Genomic DNA, 19,028 nt, shown 5'->3' with positions numbered 1-19,028 from the left:
AAAACTGAGTTCGGCGCCCAGGGACAGGGCCATGGCTCAGTGGCAGAGCCTCTGCTTGGCATGTAGAAGGTCCCACAATTCAGCCCTTGACATCTCCAGTTTAAAAGAACTGGGCAGCAGGGGATGGGAAAGACCTCCGCCTGAGACCCTGGAGAGACACGGCCAGTCTGAGTGGACAGAACGGAACTCGATGGACCAGAGGACTGGTTCTCAGTACAGGCCTCAGGGCTGCTGAAGCGTGCCTGCAGCACGTCTGGGTTTTTTAAACTGTCGCTCTGCAGGAAAGAGGAGGCACCTGTAGGGCACTGAAGCCCCCATTCCTCCCCCCCACACACACACACACCTGGGAAGAGTTCACCCAGCCCATCACCTCATGTCTTCACAGGGCATTGGTGGCAGAAGGTGCCAGTGAGTCGCAGCTGGTTGATGGTGGTGTCCCCTGTAGGGATTTTTTAGGCAACAGAGGTTCAGAGGTGGTTGGCCATTGCCAGTTTGGTGCAGTGGTTTAAGTGTGCGGGCTCTTATCTCAGAGAACCGGGTTTGATTCCCCACTCCTCCACTTGCAGCTGCTGGAATGGCCTTGGGTCAGCCAGAGGTCTTGTAGGAGGAGTTCTCTCTATTGTATTGAGAGAGCCAGTTTGGTGTAGTGGTGAAGTGCGTGGACTCTTATCTCAGAGAACCGGGTTTGATTCCCCACTCCTCCGCTTGCAGCTGCTGGAATGGCCTTGGGTTAGCCACGGCTCTCACAGGAGTTGTCCTTGAAAGGGCAGCTACAGTGAGAGCTCTCTCAGCCCCATCCACCTCACAGGGCATCTGTGGCAGGGGAAGGAGATAGAGGAGATTGTAAGCTGCTCTGATTCAGAGAGGAGGGCGGGGTATATATCTGCAGTCATCGTCTTCTCTGCATTAGCAACCCTGGACTTCCTAGGTGGTCTCCCATCCAAGGACTGCTAAAACCCAGGCTCCCTTCATTGTCAGAAGTGGGTCTCCTCCGCTCTGATTTTGTGCTCTCTCTCTCTCTCTTCCCAGACGGCAGCGACAAGACTTCTACCATTTGAAAGAAGCTGGATCGGGCCGGTGTTTCTGAGAAGCTTTAGGGGGGGCATTTTATTTTTTTTCCTCCCTTTTTGTGTGTGTGTGTGTGTTAACCCCTTCCCTCCCCGGGGTGTGTCGCTGTGGGGTGGGAGGGGGTGGACCGCTTTCCCCCTGCCTTCTCCCAGCCCACCAGCAGCCAGAGGGAGACGAGGGGGGAACGGGACAAAAAGCTGTCACTACAATCTTTACCATCTTCGTGTGTTCTAATATGTTTTTTTTTCTCTACTTTTTATTATTATAACTTTCAGCTATTGGTTTAATATTTTGACGTACACGGGAGTCGGAAGAGGCTTCCGAAAAGTTTAACTTGGCAAAGCCAGAGGGAGGAGGTTGGACTTGGGCCCGACGGTTCCCTTTCCTGTTTGGGGTTTTTCATTCTTCATTCTCCCCCCCCCCACCATTTAGTCCTCTCCCCTCCCCTCTTCCCCCCCCCCCGGGGGAGCTGCGATCGAGAGAAGGAAGATGACCCACCGAAGGCAGATGTCTTCTCTCTCTTTCCTCGGCTGCGGGGCGGGTGCTGAACGTCCAGGCCACGTGTGCGGCTCCGGCAGGGTTAACCCGGGCGAGCAGGCTCCATCTGGGCTTGACCCTGCTGCGGCCCCCACCTTCTGTACCTGGCAATTGGAGGAAGGCGGGGGGGAGTGCCTCAGGTGACCGTCAACTTCAGTCCTTTACGAAGTGCCTCTAAGACATCCATCCCTAAGTCCAAACAGGTGGGGCCAGGGAGGAGGGTGCCCAGTGCTAGACGTAATGAAGCCGCATCCCTGGGTTTCCCCTTTTTTTGTGTGGGGGGGAGCAATTTGGGAGGAGCTGACGGGGGAGGCCCACTCCACCCCACCTACCTGCTCACCCAGGAAAGGGAAATTCTCACGGCCCAAGTGCAGCGCTTGTCTCCCCCTGGATCTTGCAGCCTCCTGGCAGGGGGCGGGGGAGAAGGGGGTGTGATTTCAGGAGATTTTCGGAGGGAGAGCAGCCCAGTTTTGTTGACGCAGTTCAGATAAGTGGTTTTTTTTTTTTAAAGAAGGAATTGCTCGGCAGTTTTGAGGTTTGGGAGCAGAGTTCTCTTACAGGAGCTGGTTTGGTGTTGCTTAGACCGGGGTGTGGTGTTGTTGCTCTCCCCCCCCCCCCCCCCACTCCGATGGTAGAACGGGAGAGGATCAGAAGACAGGTGGAAGGGAAGCAGTTCTCTGTCGGGGACCTTGCCCCCCCCCCCCCCAAAAAAGAAAGCCCACTCACAGATCTTTCTGTAGTTCTTTTAGGGGGTTAGGGGAGCGCAGTGTTGTCCGTCTTCCTTGAGAATGCGGATGGGGGGGGCAGAATGGCCATAGCAAGTCCCTGCTCCCCCCACACACACAGGCATGTGGGGACCCCTCTGGGGAAGCGGTGGGGGGTTAGGGTGAGGGGGGGAGGGAGATTTATGGTGCTAATGAATTTGCAGGCTCAGCCTGCTGCAGGATCTGATTGGAGACCACCGCCTCGGGGCGGGAGGCAAGGGGGATTCAGAGAGACTCCTGAGCGTGGATCCGAATGATACGAGAACAATTGGAGGAGGGAGAGAGTCCACAGTTGCTTTCTGTGCACTCAAAATTCATACGAACACTACAAGGGGGGAGGGCTGCTGTAATGTTCTTTTGTGTACCTCCCACGTGCACACACACACACACACCCGCCCCCATCCACCCACCTTGCAATTGGCATTTGGATTTGCTCACTTGAGCCTCCCCCTGCCCCCCCCTCGTTCCTTTTTAATTGCTAATGGGGGGGTGGAGAGAATGAAATGGCTCCAGGCCCAAGATTGGCCCCCCCTCCTCTCAATTCGGGGGGGCACGGAGAGGAGGGCTCGAAGACACTGGCTGTCTCATTGTGTGTTTCGAACACAGACCCGGGCAGCATTTTCCCAGGGTTGAGCTCGCAAGCATTTTGGGGAATGGAGGTGTGTTTGGGGGGGGGGGATCCTTTGCAGTTCGAACAGGCCTTTGTAAGTGGGGCGGGCTTAGCCACAGGGACCGGGGGGGGGGCCCTTGAGGTGAGGAAGGGTGGGCTTTGACTGCCCCCCCAACCCCTTGACCAGAGCGGGGGAGAAAGAGCAAGCTGGATCCTGAAGCTTCCGCGGCCGCTTTCTAGAGTCGAGGGTGGGGGCAGCGATTCTGGGCCCCCCCCTTCCTGGAGCACTGACATCCACCCATTTGTGAGGTTCACAGGGGTGGCAGTGCTGGCTTTGGGTCTTGGGGGAGGGGGAAGCAGAGGCTTTTTCGGCTTGCCCTCCTTGCCTGGGGGTGTTAACCGCTCCCAAGCCCCCCCCCCCCCCGCAAGGATGACTTCGTCCAGCCCTTCCGGTACAGAGAAACCTTGTCCTCTCCCATCCTCGGAAACTGTTTTAAATATACAAGCTTTTCTCCCCCCCCCCCTCCAGAGTCTATACCGAAGTGTAGCGTACAAAAAAAAAAAGAGCGAACCTTGAGAGAACTTATTTCTAAAAGGAAAAAAAAAATAATAAGTAGAGTGACACGGTTCCTGTTTCAGATAGAAATGTTATTTTAGATACATTTTATTATGAATAACTTTTGTTATGACTATGGCTGGTAACCATGAATACGTTATTTAAAAAAAAAACACACAAAACATTTTACAAAAAAAAAAAAGAGATCCACATTCTGACTTTAGATGCTTGTTGGACTCCTTTGCCGCTTCCTTCCCCCCCCCCCTTCTAGTTTTGCTTTGTAAAAGGCATCCAGAATTTAAGTATTAGCCCTTTTTTATTAACCTCTATGATAAAGCTGTGCTTATTTTGTATTAATTTTTGTTTCGGTGCTTGGTTTTCTTTGGAGGGGGGGCGGGAAGGCTTGTATCGATGCAAAACTGAATTTCTTCTTGGGGGCGGGAAGTGTACGACGCGTCTCTGAATGAAACTTTTCAAATGTGGGGGGAAGGGGGTACGCCAGCACTCAGAAACCCTCTGTGTTCCAGTGGACAGGGGAATAGCCCAGCCGTTTTCTGGTTTGCAGGGATACTTGCGGCCAGCGTGGAGCGCACTGTTGAAAAGACTTAATGCAACCCAGGCTGGGCTCGGCAGTGTACGTAACTGGGGGGCACAGGTGGATTGAGAGGAGGGGGGGGACCGTTTCCTTGCCTTTGAGAACCACACCCATATTAGCCAGGCCAGTGGCCTGCCCTCCCCACCCTCATCTCTGCACTCAAGAGCAATGTCCTTTGTAAGCTGCAGAGTCTTGTGAGCAAAAATGCTACTTCGTGAGCCCTGGTATTAGTAAGCTGCCGCATATTATTGTGCTCTGGGGTCATCCTGAGCGAAGACCAAAAAAAAAAAAAGTGTGCGCTAAAGGCAAACGCTTGGGGCTCTTTAGCTTGGAGAAACGTCGACTGCAGGGTGACGTGATAAGAGGTTGACAAGATTATGCCTGGGATGGAGAAAGTAGAGAAAGAAGTCCTTTTCTCCCTTTCTCACAATACGAAAACACGTGGGCATTCCATGAAGTTGCTGAGCAGTCGGGTTAGAACGGATAAAAGGAAGTACTTCTTCACCCACAGGGTGATTAACACGTGGAATTCACTGCCACAGGATGTGGTGGCAGCTACAAGCATAGCCAGCTTCAAGAGGGGATTGGATAAACATATGGAGCAGAGGTCCATCAGCGGCTATTAGCCACAGCGTATTATTGGAACTCTGTCTGGGGCAGTGATGCTGTGTATTCTGGGTGCTTGGGGGGGGGGGGCACAGTGGGAGGGCTTCTAGTGTCCTGGCTCCACTGATGGCACCTGGTATTTTTGGCCACTGTGTGACACAGTGTTGGACTGGATGGGCCATTGGCCTGATCCAACACGACTTCTCTTACGTTCTTATCTGTGAGCTAGCTCGCGCTAACTCAGCTTAGAGGGAACGCTGCTCGAGTTCAAAGACCCTCTTTCTGGAAGAGGCAGGACGGGGTCTCTTCTTTCCCGACTTGTACCCCAGGGCTGCGGTTCTCTGGGTGAATGGCGGGTGTTCTCCAAATGAGTCTGGACTGCAGCCGGTCTGACTTCAAGGGCTGCTTCTCGACTCTTTCCTGCCGCACTCAAGCGTGGGAAGTATTTTGCTCACATGAGTCAGGACAGGGGGCCAAAGAGCCCGGCTAGGGCCTTCATGCATCCGTCCCAGAGAATTGGGGATGCGTGTGGAGATTGCCGCTCTCAGGCTGCTTTGTTGATGCCCGACTTCTCCTCCTCCCCTCACCCCAAGACATCTCCCATTTTGCTGGCCTTCTAATTATAAGATCAGAGACAGATGCTTGCCTGCTTTCCCCCAAGGGTGCTCTGGCTCGCCAGGCCAGGGTGTCCCTTCTTTGCCAATTCCTGCAGACTCCCCCTGGATATGTGGGGCAGCCGCTCTACTCTTCCTTACGTGGGGCCCACCACTTCTCGGTTGGGCCTGGGTCATTAGAAACTTGTTTCCGAGCAGGTGGGGACAGTTCCCACACCTGCCTTTGGCCTGCAGCGGCTTTTGTGCCGGGAGCACCGAGCGGGGAAGGGATCTGGCCCCCTGCTCAGTGGCACAGTGGAGCAGTCCTAGTCGGGGGGGGGGGGTTATCAATTTCCCCCAAGCAGGCAAGGTGTGCTGTGGACTGGAGTAGAAAGCATTCTGCTACCTACCTCTGCAGGGCACGTATCGTGGAAGCTGTGGGAAGTGCAGGCTGGCCCCTTTGCTCCTACTGAGCCCCACTCTTGCTGCTGTGGGGGGGGGGGGGTGCAGAGACTTGGAAATCCCCCCTCTGTAGGCGTAGGCCAGAGGTGGTCAAAGTTGCTTAATGTAAGAGCCACATAGAATAAACACCAGATGTTTGAGAGCTGCGAGACATGTCAGATGTTTGAAGGCAGGCGGGCAGGAAGGCAAACAAATGGGGAGAGAAGGAAAGAAAGCAACTTTAAACTTTCACTCTCCAAGCTACTGGCTGGCTTGGTTTGAAGATTTAAAGAGCCTAGAGAGGCGGCGGCTGAGATCACCACCTTCAGGTCCTTGAAGGGCTGTCCTATAGAGGATGGGGTGGAATTGCTTTCTGTGGCCTCAGAAGGTCTGACCAGAACCAATTAAATCAAAAGAGTTTCTGGCTCAACGTTAGGAAGAACTTCCTGGCCATTAGAGTGCTTCCTCAGTGGATCAGGCTTCCTCGGGAGATGGTGGGCTCTCCTTCCTTGGAGGTTTTCCAACAGAGGCTAGATGGCCATCTGACAGCGATGAAGATCCTGTGAATTTAGGGGGAGGGGTTTGTGGGTTTCCTGTGCTGTGCAGGGGGTTGACTAGATGACCCTGGAGGCCCCTTCCAACACGGATTCTATGAGGCCAGTGGCTTCTTCAAGCCAGCTGATGGGGGCGGTGGGGGTTTCAAGAGCCGCACAATGTGTTGAAAGCCACGTGTGGCTGCCTCTTGGCTATTCCTCCTCTGAATCTGGCCGTTTGGAGGGAAAGGGGGAAAACTAGCATGCAGCAATCGTGGGTGGCTGGAAGCTTCTTGTGAGGTGAGGGAGGTCTTGCGGCCTCCCCAGGGCCGGGGGAGTCTTGCTGTATTCGCAACCTCCCCACTGCTGCTCCTCTGGGGCAAGCAGACTCCGGTTTGTTGCTCTCCTGCTGGGTTTCTAAACCGGGACCTACTTTTTCTCTCGAGGCAGCAGGGGTTCTAGCTGGGGGAGGGGGCCAGAAACGGCTGCTACCCACGGCACGGCGATCTAGTTGGAAGTCTAGGGGGCTTCCCCTCCGCCCCTTGCCTGGTGTCATAACTTCATCCTACCCGGACGGGACGGCCCCACCCACAGCGCCAGAGGTGAGAAAGTCTAGACGACACACACTTAAAAGATGAAATTCTCTTTAGTGATGCACAGTGGGTGTGGGGTGTGGCGGGGGGGCAGCACCTTTTGGCAGTTGTATTTAGGGGAGGGCTACCAGAATGCACAAAATCCTGGGTGCTTCCCGCCTCCCCAAACTTCCAACCCTTTTGACTGATCCACACACCCATCTGGGTTTGGCTGGGACCGACTGATGCAAGCCAGCTGTGCTCTTCCCCACCCCCCCCCCACCCCAGAAACAGCAAAAGAGGGTTCTAGAAGAAAGGATTCGTGTCTCGTAGTGGCCCCGTGGTGCAGAGTGGTAAAGCAGCAGTGCTGTGGTCTGAACTCTGCTCACGACCTGAGTTGGATTCCGGCGGAAGCTGGATTCAGGTAGCCAGCGGCAGGTTGACTCAGCCTTCCATCCTTCCGAGGTCGGTAAAATGAGTCCCCGGCTTGCTGGCGGGAAAGCGTAGAGGACTGGGGAAGGCAATGGCAAAACCACCCCGTAAAAAAGAACCGACGTGAAAGCGTCACCCCAGAGTCGGAAACGACTGGTGCTTGCACAGGGGACCTTTCCCTTTCCTCCCCCCCGCCCCACCCCGTACACATTGTGCCTTTTGCCATTTGGAATTCCTGCTCTTCCCATAAATCCCAGAGGTGGGGGGGGGGACAAGGGGCGGGGTTGACGCCGTTCGTTTTTTCGAAAGACCAATTCTACCGCCTGAGCGAAGTTGTGAGTGTGTGCTCCGTACCCACCCTCGGCTGGCGTAACTTTCGGCTCCAGGCCCAGCACGAGGATTGCTGAAAAAGATCCCCCGCGCCTGCCCCCCCCCCCGGAGGACATCGGGGGTCCGGCCAGCCCCGGACTGCCAGCTCCCAGTCCGCTAGCCCTTCTTGCTTTCGCTCCCCGACCGGTTCGGGAGAGACGTGCGGCACGCAGGGGTTATCGAACAAACACAACGTTCACAGCCCTGGGGAAAGGCAGGGGCGGGGCGAAGACCGTGGGCAGCGTTGGAGGCGGAGGGCCGATTCCTCCCCCGCTCAGGTCCACCAGGTGTCTAGCCGCCGGATCCTCACCCTCTGCTTGTAGTGGTACTCTTTGAGGTACTCCTTCAGGGCGCTGGGGATGGGCAGCTGCCCGATGCCGTCGTAGGTGGTGCAGCCGGTCACCACGGCGCGGCAGAGGTGCTGCAGGCCGAAGGGGAAGGTGCGGTTCACGGGGATGGAGAGAAGCGGCTCGAAGAACATGCACACGCTGGGGTCCTTGTAGTGCTCCAGCAGGCCCGTCACGGTGGGCGCGTGGAAGACGCTGGGGTCGTGCACGTCGAAGCTGAAGTTGTGGTTCCACTGCTCGATGCGGGCGTGGAGGGACCGCCCGTAGCGCCGGAAGCTGACGGAGAAGAGGTAGTCCTCCTGGGCCGAATCCCGCAGCAGGAAGGTGCCTTCCGGCTTCCCCTCCAGCAGGGCCTCGGCCTCGTAGCGGTCCATGACGCCCCAGTAGCACGGAAGCTGGGTCAGCTGCAGCAGGTCGGGCACCAGGCAGTGAATGTAGTCGATCTGGGTGTGCACCCGCAAGCCGTCCCGGGCCTCGGGCGGGGCGGCGCAAGCCGCTTCGGCCTCCTCTTCCTCTTCGTCCCCTTCGTCCGCCACGGCCAGCATAGCCCGGCTGGCCCCGGCCAGTTCGTTCATGCCGTGCGCCAGTTTGGGCCCCAGCTTGTAGAGCGGGTTGATCTGGGCCGTGACCTCGAAAGTGTGGATCAGGGCGTCCGGAGGGGGCTCCACCCCCTGCTCGATGCTGATTCGCCGCCTCTCGCGCAGCCGGTCGTCTTCGTCTTCCAGGGCGGGCGGGCCCAGGGCCTCGTGTTCGGAGACGGGCGCCGTGTGCTGCTTGATCAGGTTCCACGTGCGAGCCAGCTCCGAGCCCGGCGGGAAGGGGCAGGTGTCCAGCATCAGCTCCCGGAGGTGGATCTTGCGCTGGGAGGAGAGGTCGGGGGAGCGGGGGGCGCTCTTGAGGGGGAAGCAGTGGCCCATGGCCGCCTGCAGCTTCTGGCGCAGAGAGCGTCCCGTCCCTTTGCCGGGCTCCGCTGGGCACCCGCCTGCCCCGGAGGGCTCCACCTCCAGCGACGCCTGCCTTCGCCTCTCCGAGGACTGGGGCGTCCGGGAACGCCACCTCCCGCCGGCACTGGAGTCGGGTCTCACTTTGGGCCGGGCTCCTCCGTCCTGAGACATGGCCTTGCAGCTGTAGGGGACGCTAGAGGGACCACATTCCTGGTGGCATTAGAGAAACACAGCCGTGCCAGAGAAGGGCGGGAAGCCAGGACAGCGCCGTTTCAGACCTGTGCAGGTGCAAGAGGAAGAGAAGGAGGCACAACGTGAATAGCCCCTCCTCCATAACTGCTTCTCTTCGCCAATGAAATGAATTTTAACAGGGATAAATGTAAAATTCTGCATTTAGGTAGGAAAAATCCAATGCATAGCTACAGGACGGGGGGAGACTTGCCTTAGCAGTAGTCTGTGCGAAAAGGATCTAGGGGTCTTAGTGGACCATACGCTGAACATGAGCCAGCAGTGTGATGCAGTGGCTAAAAAGGCAAATGCAATTTTGGGCTGTATCAACAGAAGTCTAGTGTCCAGATCACGTGATGTGATGGTATCGCTTTACTCTGCTCTGGTAAGACCTCACCTGGAGTCTTGTGTTCAGTTTTGAGCACCGGATTTTAAAAAGGATCTAGACAAGCTGGAACGGCTCCAGAGGAGGGCGATGAAGATGGTGAGGGTTGAAGGAGCTGGGGATATTTAGCCTTGGGAGGAGGCGGCTGAGAGGTGACAGGATCACCATCTTCAAGGACTGTCCAGGCTAAACATCCCCAGCTCCTTCAACCTTTCTTAGAATCATAGAGTTGCTAGTCCAACCCCCTTCACAATGCTGGAAACTCCCAAATACCTCCCTCTAAATTCAGGATCTTCATCGCTGTCCGATGGCCATCTAGCCTCTCTTTAAAACCTCCAAGGAAGGAGAGCCTGCCACCTCCCAAGGAGGAAACCAGTTCCACTGAGGAACTGCTCTAACGGTCAGGAAGTTCTTCCTAATGTTGAGCCAGAAACTCTCTTGATTTAATTTCAACCCACTGGTTCTGGTCCGACCTTCTGGGGGGGTCACAGAAAACAATTCCACACCACCCTCTATATGACAACCCTTCAAGTCCTTGAAGATGGTGATCCTATCACCTCTCAGCCACCTCCTCTCCAGGCTAAACATCCCCAGCTCCTTCAACCTTTCCTCATAGGACTTGGTCTCCAGACCCCTCACAATCTTCGTCGCCCTCCTCCGGACCCGTTCCAGCTTGTCTGTATCCTGAGAGCCAGTTTGGTGTAGTGGTTAAGTGTGCGGACTCTTATCTGGGAGAACCAGGTTTGATTCCCCACTCCTCCACTTGCACCTGCTGGAATGGCCTTGGGTCAGCCATAGCTCTGGCAGAGGTTGTCCTTGAAATGGCAGCTGCTGTGAGAGCCCTCTCAGCCCCACCCACCTCACAGGGTGTCTGTTGTGAGGGGAGAAGACATAGGAGATTGTAAGCCTCTCTGATTCAGGGAGAAGGGCGGGATATAAATCTGCAATTCTTCTTCTTCTTCTTCTAAAATGTGGTGCCCAAAACTGAACACAAGACTCCCGGTGAGGTCCTACCAGATCAGTTTTGAATTTGCACTGAGAAAATTTGCACTCGACCCTCTCGGTTTTTGGAAACTTTGGCAGGTGTTGCTTACCTGCGCCGCCAGCATCAGTCACCACTGCAGCTGAGAAAAGACGGGAATAATTTCAGTCTGCCTAAGCAGCCCTTTGCCACAGGGGCTCCTGCTCCCTTCCCGTGTGGGTCCCTGAATCCCCACTCTCCTCCCTCCCTGTGCCCTTTCTTTTGAATCTTACTTCAAGATTTGAATTCTGACTTCTAGCCCGCAGGCTCTGGGGGGGCAGCTCTTGCCACGACAAAATCCAGAATCTCAACTATCGAAACCCATCTAGTGCTGTAGCAAACGAGACCGGTTCAGGAGCACAGCCCAATAACCATGAGGCACATAAAGAATAAGCAGCAAAACCTACCCCACAGGGTTGTTGCGTAGGGGAAATGAAGGAGAGGAGAAGAAGACCACCGCAGATCTATATCCCGCCCTTCTCTGTGAATCAGAGCGGCTTACAATCTCCTTTCCCTTCCTCCCCCACAACAGATACCCTGTGAAGTGGGTGGGGCTGAGAGAGCTCTGACAGAAGCTGCCCTTTCAAGGACAACTCCTGCAATAGCTATGGCTGACCCAAGGCCATTTGAGCAGGTGCAAGTGGAGGAGTGGGGAATCAAACCCAGTTCTCCCAGATAAGTGTCCGCACACGTAGCCACTACACCAAACTGGTAAGAAACGTCATGATGCGACATCGCCCCAGAGTCGGAAACGGCTGGTGCTTGCACAGGGGACTACCTTTACCTTTAAGTTGCTTTGAGTCCCCATTGCAGAGAAAAGGGGCGAGGGGGCTAAAGGAAATCAATAATTTGCTCTGAGAAAAGAAAATCTCCAGCCCCCAAACACCAATCAAGCCCCAGACATCTGGGAAAAAAAATCCTCATCTGACCCCAAAAATGATGCTAAGTCTCCAGTAGCCCTCTCCCTTGCAGGTCCATGGAGATGTTAAACAGCTCGGGGAATAATGGTGGAGCTCATAGCACAAGTACATCAGGATCAAGCAGCTTAGCACCCCTTTCCAGCACCCATCAGCCAGAGAGCACCCCAGCTTCCAGAATGTGGGGTTTCTAATCCCCACCATCCAGCCCAGCAGGAAGCCACGGCTGATGGTACCGAAAGCTGTCGAGCGAGCCTGGAGACTCAACGGGGAAGGCATCCGTCAGGCCCACTGAGGCCGTTTCGGTCCCAACCTCAGCCTGAAACCGGTCCAGATCATTTCCAAGGAAACCCTCCGCGAAGGGGTGGAATTCTAGCAGGAGCACCTTTGCATATTAGGCCACACCCCACTGATGTAGCCAGTCCTCCGAGAGCTTACAAAAAAGAGCCTTGTAAGCTCTTGGAGGATTGGCTGCATCAGGGGGTGTGGCCTAATATGCAAAGGAGCTCCTGCTAGAATTCCACCCCTGCCTCCGTGGTTAGAAACGGGGTTTATTCTCCAGATCTTAAGGGGCAAGAGAGGGTAACAAACTCCTTCCAGCGGAGCGGGGGTGGCTCCCTTTTGCAGAGATACTGTTCTCGCCTCTAGGTGAGTTTCTTGACACCGAGGAAGGCAGAAGCTGAGGGTCTCTTTCCTGCTCCTGGGTGACCTTTTCAGTGTTTTGGCGCAGGGTCTCCCACTTCCAGACTTGATAGCTGACCAGCCCAGCGTAGGAATGGGGTGGAGAGGTGAAGGCACCTTTCTCTGGTACTTTCAGCACCCCTGTGCAGAGCTGGGGCGGAGGGGGGGGGCGGCGGGAAGAGAGACAGGCAGAACCGTGGAGCAGATGGAGAGAACCTCTGTGGGCAGCTGCTTCTTCTCTCCTAGGGCCTCCAGATGGGCCCTGGTTTTTAAAGCAACGGCTTTGTATCTATGCAAAAGGAACTGAGTCAACTCGGGTCACGCCAAGGGTCAGCGCCCAGCAGACTCTGTTCTCCTAAAGCCCTGGGAAAATTAATTGGATTTGGAAAGAAGGTGGATCCTGTTCTCCATCCCTAGTAAATGGTGGGCTGTGACTTTTCTAAATGCAACTTTTGTTTTTTGGCTCACATGAAGAAGCGTGCGTGCCTGCAAAACTCACTGCCACAGCTTATTGTTGGAACTCCCTGTCGGGCAGCGATGCTCTGGATTCCTGGTGCTTGGGGAGCACAGTGGAAAGGCTGGATGGCCATCTGACAGCAATGAAGGTCCTGTGAATTTAGGGAGAGGTATTTTGAGTTTCCTGCATTGTGCAGGGGGTTGGACTAGAGCAGGGGTAGCTCTCCAGATGTTTGTTGCCAACAGCTTCCATCAGTCCCAGCCATTGGCCATGCTGGCTGGGGCTGATGGGAGTTGTAGGCAAAAAACATCTGGAGAGCTACCTTTGGCCACCCCCGGACTAGATGACCCTGGAGGTCCCTTCCAGCTCTATGATTCTGTGGCAGCGGCTACAAGCATAGCCAGCTTCAAGAGGGGAATGGATAAACATATGGAGCAGAGGTCTATCAGTGGCTATTAGCCACAGCATATTGTTGGAACTCTGTCTGCAGCAGTGATGCTCTGTATTCTTGGTGTTTGGGGGAGCAACAGTGGGAGGGCTTCTAGTGTCCTGGCCGCACTGACGGACCTCCTGATGCCACCTGGGTTTTGGCCACTGTGTGACACAGAGTGTTGGACTGGATGGGCCATTGGCCTGATCCAACATGGCTTCTCTTATGTTCTAAAGCAGGGGTCCTCAAACTACGGCCCGCGGGCCAGATGCGGCCCGCTGAGGACGTTTATGCGGCCCGCCGGGTTATGGCAAAATCAGACCGGAAGTGACGTTCGACCTAAACTTGAGTTAGCAACGCACACTTCCGGCACTGGGCTGAGGCGGCGGAGACAGAGTGTGAGGTGATACCGAGGTGAGGTGAGTTCCCAGGCCGGGGTGTGTGGTGTGGGGAAGGGAGAGAGATGCAGAGGATGGAGAACTGACGGCCCGCGGCCTTGTACAGTTACGGCAGTCTGGCCCTCCAACAGTCTGAGGGACAGTGAACTGGCCCCCTATTTAAAAAGTCTGAGGACCCCTGTTCTAAAGGTTATGCCCAGAATTAAACTTTGCTGGTCTTAAAAGGAAGTTGGGGAGTTCGAATCATAGAGTTGGAAGGGACCTCTACAGTCATCTAATCCAACCCCCTGCACAATGCAGGAAACTCACAAACACCTCCCCCTAAATTCACAGGATCTTCATTGCTGTAAGATGGCCATATAGACTCTGTTTAAAAATCTCCAAGGAAGGAGAGCCCACCACCTTCCGAGGAAGCCTGTTCCACTGAGGAATCACTCCAAAGGTCAGGAAGTTCTTCCTAATGTTGAGCCGGAAACTCTTGATTTAATTTCAACCCATTGGTTCTGGTCCTACCTTCTGGGGCCACAAAACAATTCCACACCATCCTCTATACCAGGGGTGGCCAATGGTAGCTCTCCAGGTGTTTTTTGCCTACAACTCCCATCAGCCCCAGCCATTGGCCGTGCTGGCTGCGGCTGAAGGGGGTTGTAAGCAAAAACATCTGGAGAGCTACTGTTGGTCACCTCTGCTCTGCATGACAGCCCTTCAAGTCCTTGAAGATGGTGATCCTATCACCTCTCAGCCGCCTCCTCTCCAGGCTAAACATGCCCAGCTCCTTCAACCTTTCCTCCTAGGACTTGGTCTCCAGACCCCTCCCCATCTTCGTCGTCCTCCTCTGGACCCGCTCCAGCTCGTCCTGTGCGCTTCTGAAAATCCTTTCCGTATCCAAAGAGCCGCCCTTTTCTCCACAAGGGGGAGCCAAAGCGGCTTGCGCCACCGCTCTCCCGGCCCATCCTCACAACAACCCTGCGAGGTGGGCCGGGGCGCAGAGCCTGCCACCGGCCCAAGCCCCCCGCAGCCGGCTTCCAGGGCGGAGCTGGGGATTCCAACCCGGCCGACGCAAGGCGGGCACGCCGACGGCTTCCCCCCGCCCCTGCCGCCGCTCCCGGACCCGCCCTGAAACCCGGCCACCCCCGCAGGGCGGCTCCACCCGAGCACCCCGCCGGGGCGCAAGACCTACCTGCCCGGCAGCAGAGGCGGAGGGCGCTCGGCCCATGCTCGGGATCATCTCAGGGGGAAGGGGGCCGGGGTTCGAATCCGGCTGGGGCAACTCTCCCCAAAGCCTCCCGCCGTGCCAAGCGCCCTGGAGCCCCCGCCAGCCCCCCAGGCCCTCCTCTCCACGTGCGCCCCCCAGGCCCGTGCGCCCCGTGCCAAGCGCGCAGTGCCAAGCCGCGCTGCGCCCCCCGGCCGGCTGGGGAGGCGAGGGAAGGGAAGGGAAGGGAAGGGCGGCGCTTCCTGGGTGGGAGCGGGCAGGCTGGCCCCGGCGGCGGCAGACAGCGAGAGAGGAAGCGGGCGAGAGCGGCCACAGAGCCGCCCAAGCCTCGGCTCGGCCAACCCTTCGCCGGCGCAGCGCCGCCAACCGCCGCGGAAGGAACCCGGCAAGAGGAGGAGGAGGAGGAGGGGCTCGATCCGCAGGCAGCAGCCGCCGCCCCTCCTCCCCCCTAGGGTTGCCAATCCCCAGGCGGGGCGAGCAATGGAAGTTTAAACGACCGCTGGGGCACGCTGCCTGACGAAGGTGGGATTAAAAACGGTTGCAAGCCTTCATCTGCTTTAATGCTTCGCGTCGGAACAGGGCTCCGATTTTAACATTCCCATATTAGGCTAGGGTTGCCAAGTCCAATTCGTGAGATAGCTGGGGACTTCGGGGGTGGAGCCAGGAGACATTGGGGGCGGAGCCAAGAGCAAGGGTGTGACAAGCATAATTGAACTTCAAGGGAGTTCTGGCCATCACATTTAAGGGGACTGCACAAATTTTTAAATGCTTTCCTTCCATAGGAAATAATGAAGGATAGGGGCACCTTCTTTTGGGGCTCATAGAATTGGACCCCCTGGTCCAATCTTTTTGAAACTTGGGAAGTATTTTGGGGGAAGGCACTAGATGCTATACTGAAAATTTGGTGCCTCTATCTCAAAAAACAGCCCCCCCTCCAGAGCCCCCGATACCTGCGGATCAATTCCCCATCATTCCCTATGGGAATCGTTCATGGAGGTGCATGATGGCTCTGGGGGCGGGGCTTCCCCCCACCGGCCAGCTGGCTGGGGGAGGGGGGGGAAGCCTGTAAAACCGGGGGACCCCCCTCTGGGACCTGGGGATTGGGAAGCCTAACCTGGGACCTTCTGCTTTCCAAGCAGATGCTCTACCACTGAGCCACTGTCCCTCCCGAACATGGCTTCTCTTATGTTCTTCTGTGACACAGAGTGTTGGACTGGATGGGCCATTGGCCTGATCCAACAGGGCTTCTCTTATGTTCTTACATTTGAAGGGACTGCACATCTTTTAAATACCTTCTTTCCATAGGAAATAATGAAGGATAGGGGCACCTTCTTTGGGGGCTCATAAAATTGGACCCCCAGGTCCAATCTTTTTGAAACTTAGGGAGTATATTGGGGAGAGCCACTGGATGCTATACTGAAAATCTGGTGCCTCTACCTCAAAAAACAGGGCTCCCAGAGTCCTAAATACCTGCAGATCAATTCTCCATTATTTTCTATGGGAATAAGTCTCCTTAGGGAATAACAGAGTTCCCAGCAGACATTTCCCTCCCCTCCCCCCGCTTTCTAATGACCCTGAAGCCAGGGGGGGGGGAGGGCCTCCAACCCCGGGGGATCTACTGCCCCCGCCTGGGGATTGGCAACCCTATATTAGGCTCATTTCATCAACAGGCTTCCTCAGGAGTATTCTTGCTTAAACTCACTTTTATTTTTAAAAAACATCTTTTGAATTTATTGGTTAGAAATCCTTCATACATTACATCCTGATAATTATAACCTAATTCATAACCCAATTAAAAAGAACCAACCCCTCCCCCTCGCAAAATTATTAAAAACAGAGAACAAAGGTGGTTATTTCATAAATTCCTACATTACTTAATATCCTTATACCATCCGTCCATTCGTTTTAATTTCTTTATCCTCTATAGACCATTTCTTTCAGATTTTAACCCATGACTTGTATTGTATTCCTCATCTTTAACTATTTTGTATCCAATCATATAATTTCCCCCATCTTTGAGTGGCCAATTTTTTTGGTTTCCCATTGACTATTGCCATAAGTATATCTGCTTCTGAAGCTTGAAAAATATTTTCTATTAATTCTCTCATGTTTGGCGTTTTCTCCAGTATTTTGCGTATAACATTCTCGTGGCAATGTGGTAAAGCAGTGCAGTGGTAAAGCAGCAGTTCTGCCGTACTGTGATCTGAACTCTCTGCTCACGACCTGAGTTCAATTCCAGTGGAAGCTGGATTCAGGTAGCTGGCCCTACATTGACTCAGCCTTCCATCCTTCTGAGGTCGGTGAAATGAGGACCCAGCTTGCTGGGGGTAAAGTGGAGATGACTGGGGAAGGCAATGGAAAACCACCCCATAAAAAAGCCTGCCATGAAAACGTTGTGAAAGCAACGTCACCCCAACAACTGGTGCTTGCACAGGGGACCTTTCCTTTCCTTCTCTCTGAATCAGAGACTCAGAGCCGCTTACAAACACCTATATCTCCTCCCCCCACAACAGACACCCTGTGAGGTGAGTGGGGCTGAGAGGGCTCTCCCAGAAGCTGCCCTTTCAAGGACAACCTCTGCCAAAGCTATGGCTAACCCAAGGCCATTCCAGCAGCTGCAAGTGGAGTAGTGGGGAATCAAACCAGGTTCTCCCAGATAAGAATCCACGCACTTAACCACACCAAACTTGCTTGAAATTAAAATTAAATATGTACAATTAATTATAAAGGGTATAAGAGCAACTGGCCATCTAAAGAACAGCTTGCTCAATATACTGTAGAGGGCTATAGGCCAGCAAACTCCAGAAGGCTTGTGCATCGGGTTAAATGAAGAAGTTTGGACTAGCTCAAGCTCCTATATGAAAAATATATTCACTTAAGTGTCATTGAGTGGTAAGTGTTTTACAACAATATAAAAACTTTTAAGATTTTTTATTTCCGTTCTTGCTGTTGTTACTTTGGTTTATTCCAGAACGAGAGAGAAGGTGTCGCAGAAGAACATTAACATTTGGTTGGTACTAGAGGCTGGTAACCCTGGGGGAAAAAAATTGAAAGGATGACTCCCGAGGAAGTCTATTGACAAAATGAGCCTACATCCGGGTGCTCAGAGACTTGGAATGTTAAAATTGGACCTCTGTTACAATAGGAAGTATTAAAATATTTGAAGGTTTTTAAATGGTTTTATTAAACTTTGTCAGCCAGCCTGTCACAGTGGTTGTCTCATTAACTGTGATCCCTTTTTTGTTTATTATACAATCCCCAGATGGGGAGGGACAGAGGATTTCCCCCCCCCCCCGGTTTGGAGGCCTCCCCCTGCATCGGGGTCATCAGAAAGCCCGGGGGGGGGGGGGGAAGTAACGGACTAGGTCTAAAAATACTGGTTGCCAGGAGACACAGCTATAAGACTATCCGTTTAACTTGTATAAGAAATAAATAAAACTTTCAAAAACTTTAAAAAAAAAAACCCACGTAAGTGGGGGAAAGGTACGATTAAAACTTTTGTGAAATCAATGTACATATATTTTTAGGAATTACAGTGTTCCTGTTTTGTACATATTTCTGGCAGTATCCAGTAGATACGAAATGTGAATACAAGCTTGCATTTTCTCCAGGGGAGATGATCTCTGCCAGCTGGAGATCAGTTGGAAAAGAGGGACATTCCCCAGGCCCCACCTGGAGGCTGGCAACCCTAAATGCAATGTAAATTTTAGCTGCATTACATAATATTCATAGAATCCTAGAGCTGGAAGGGACCTCCAGGGTCATCTAGTTCAACCCCCTGCACAATGCAGGAAACTCACAAACACTTCCCCCTAAATTCACAGGATCTTCATTGCTGTCAGATGGCCGTCCAGTCTCTGTTTAAAAACCTCCAAGGAAGGAGAGCCCACCACCTCCCAAGGAGGAAGCCTGTTCCACTCAGAAACTGCTCTAACGGTCAGGAATTTCTTCCTAATGTTGAGCCGGAAACTCTTTTGATTTAATTTCAACCCATCGGTTCTGGTCCTACCTTCCGGGGTCACAGAAAACAAATCCATACCATCCTCCATAGGACAGCCCATCAAGTATTTGAAGATGGTGATCGTATCACCTCTCAGCTGCCTCCTCTCCAGGCTAAACATTCCCAGCTCCTTCAACCTTTCCTCATTGGGATTTCTACTACATTTTCAAGCTATTAAAAGGTCATTAACATTTTAAACATATTGTCTAATGTTTAAGGGGGCCCCTTGCCATTGGGCAAACTGGCACCCTCGCCAGCCCACCACTGGGGGGAGAGAAATGTCTGCTGGGCACTCCATTATTCCCTATGGAGACCGATTCCCATAGGGTAT

General features: G+C 54.0%; 2 protein-coding genes across 2 annotated transcripts in view; one reads left to right on the top strand and one right to left on the bottom strand.

The window, feature by feature from the left end:
* Positions 1-3,892, top strand: part of SAMD4B (sterile alpha motif domain containing 4B) — a 44,007-nt gene extending 40,115 nt beyond the window's left edge. Inside the window, exon 13 of the mRNA XM_060258223.1 lies at positions 1,030-3,892. Within this exon, the coding sequence (XP_060114206.1) occupies positions 1,030-1,058 (29 nt within the window). The 3' untranslated portion in view covers positions 1,059-3,892. The remainder of the gene's footprint in view (positions 1-1,029) is intronic.
* Positions 3,893-7,946: 4,054 nt separating this feature from the next.
* LOC132586343 (suppressor of cytokine signaling 5-like) lies at positions 7,947-9,153 on the bottom strand. The gene has a single exon (XM_060258377.1). The coding sequence runs from the start codon at positions 9,136-9,138 to the stop codon at positions 7,951-7,953; it is 1,188 nt and encodes a 395-aa protein (XP_060114360.1). The 5' UTR covers positions 9,139-9,153; the 3' UTR covers positions 7,947-7,950.
* Between the last annotated feature and the right edge of the window lie 9,875 nt (positions 9,154-19,028).

The sequence above is a fragment of the Heteronotia binoei genome, chromosome 17 (assembly GCF_032191835.1).
Source record: "Heteronotia binoei isolate CCM8104 ecotype False Entrance Well chromosome 17, APGP_CSIRO_Hbin_v1, whole genome shotgun sequence".
Classification (NCBI taxonomy): Eukaryota; Metazoa; Chordata; class Lepidosauria; order Squamata; family Gekkonidae; genus Heteronotia; species Heteronotia binoei.
This window is presented reverse-complemented; position numbering and strand designations above follow the sequence as displayed.

What these genes read in the sequence shown, in the direction of transcription:
- LOC132586343 (XM_060258377.1), bottom strand. Translation starts at nt 9,138, where the DNA reads ATGTCTCAGGACGGAGGAGCCCGGCCCAAAGTGAGACCCGACTCCAGT.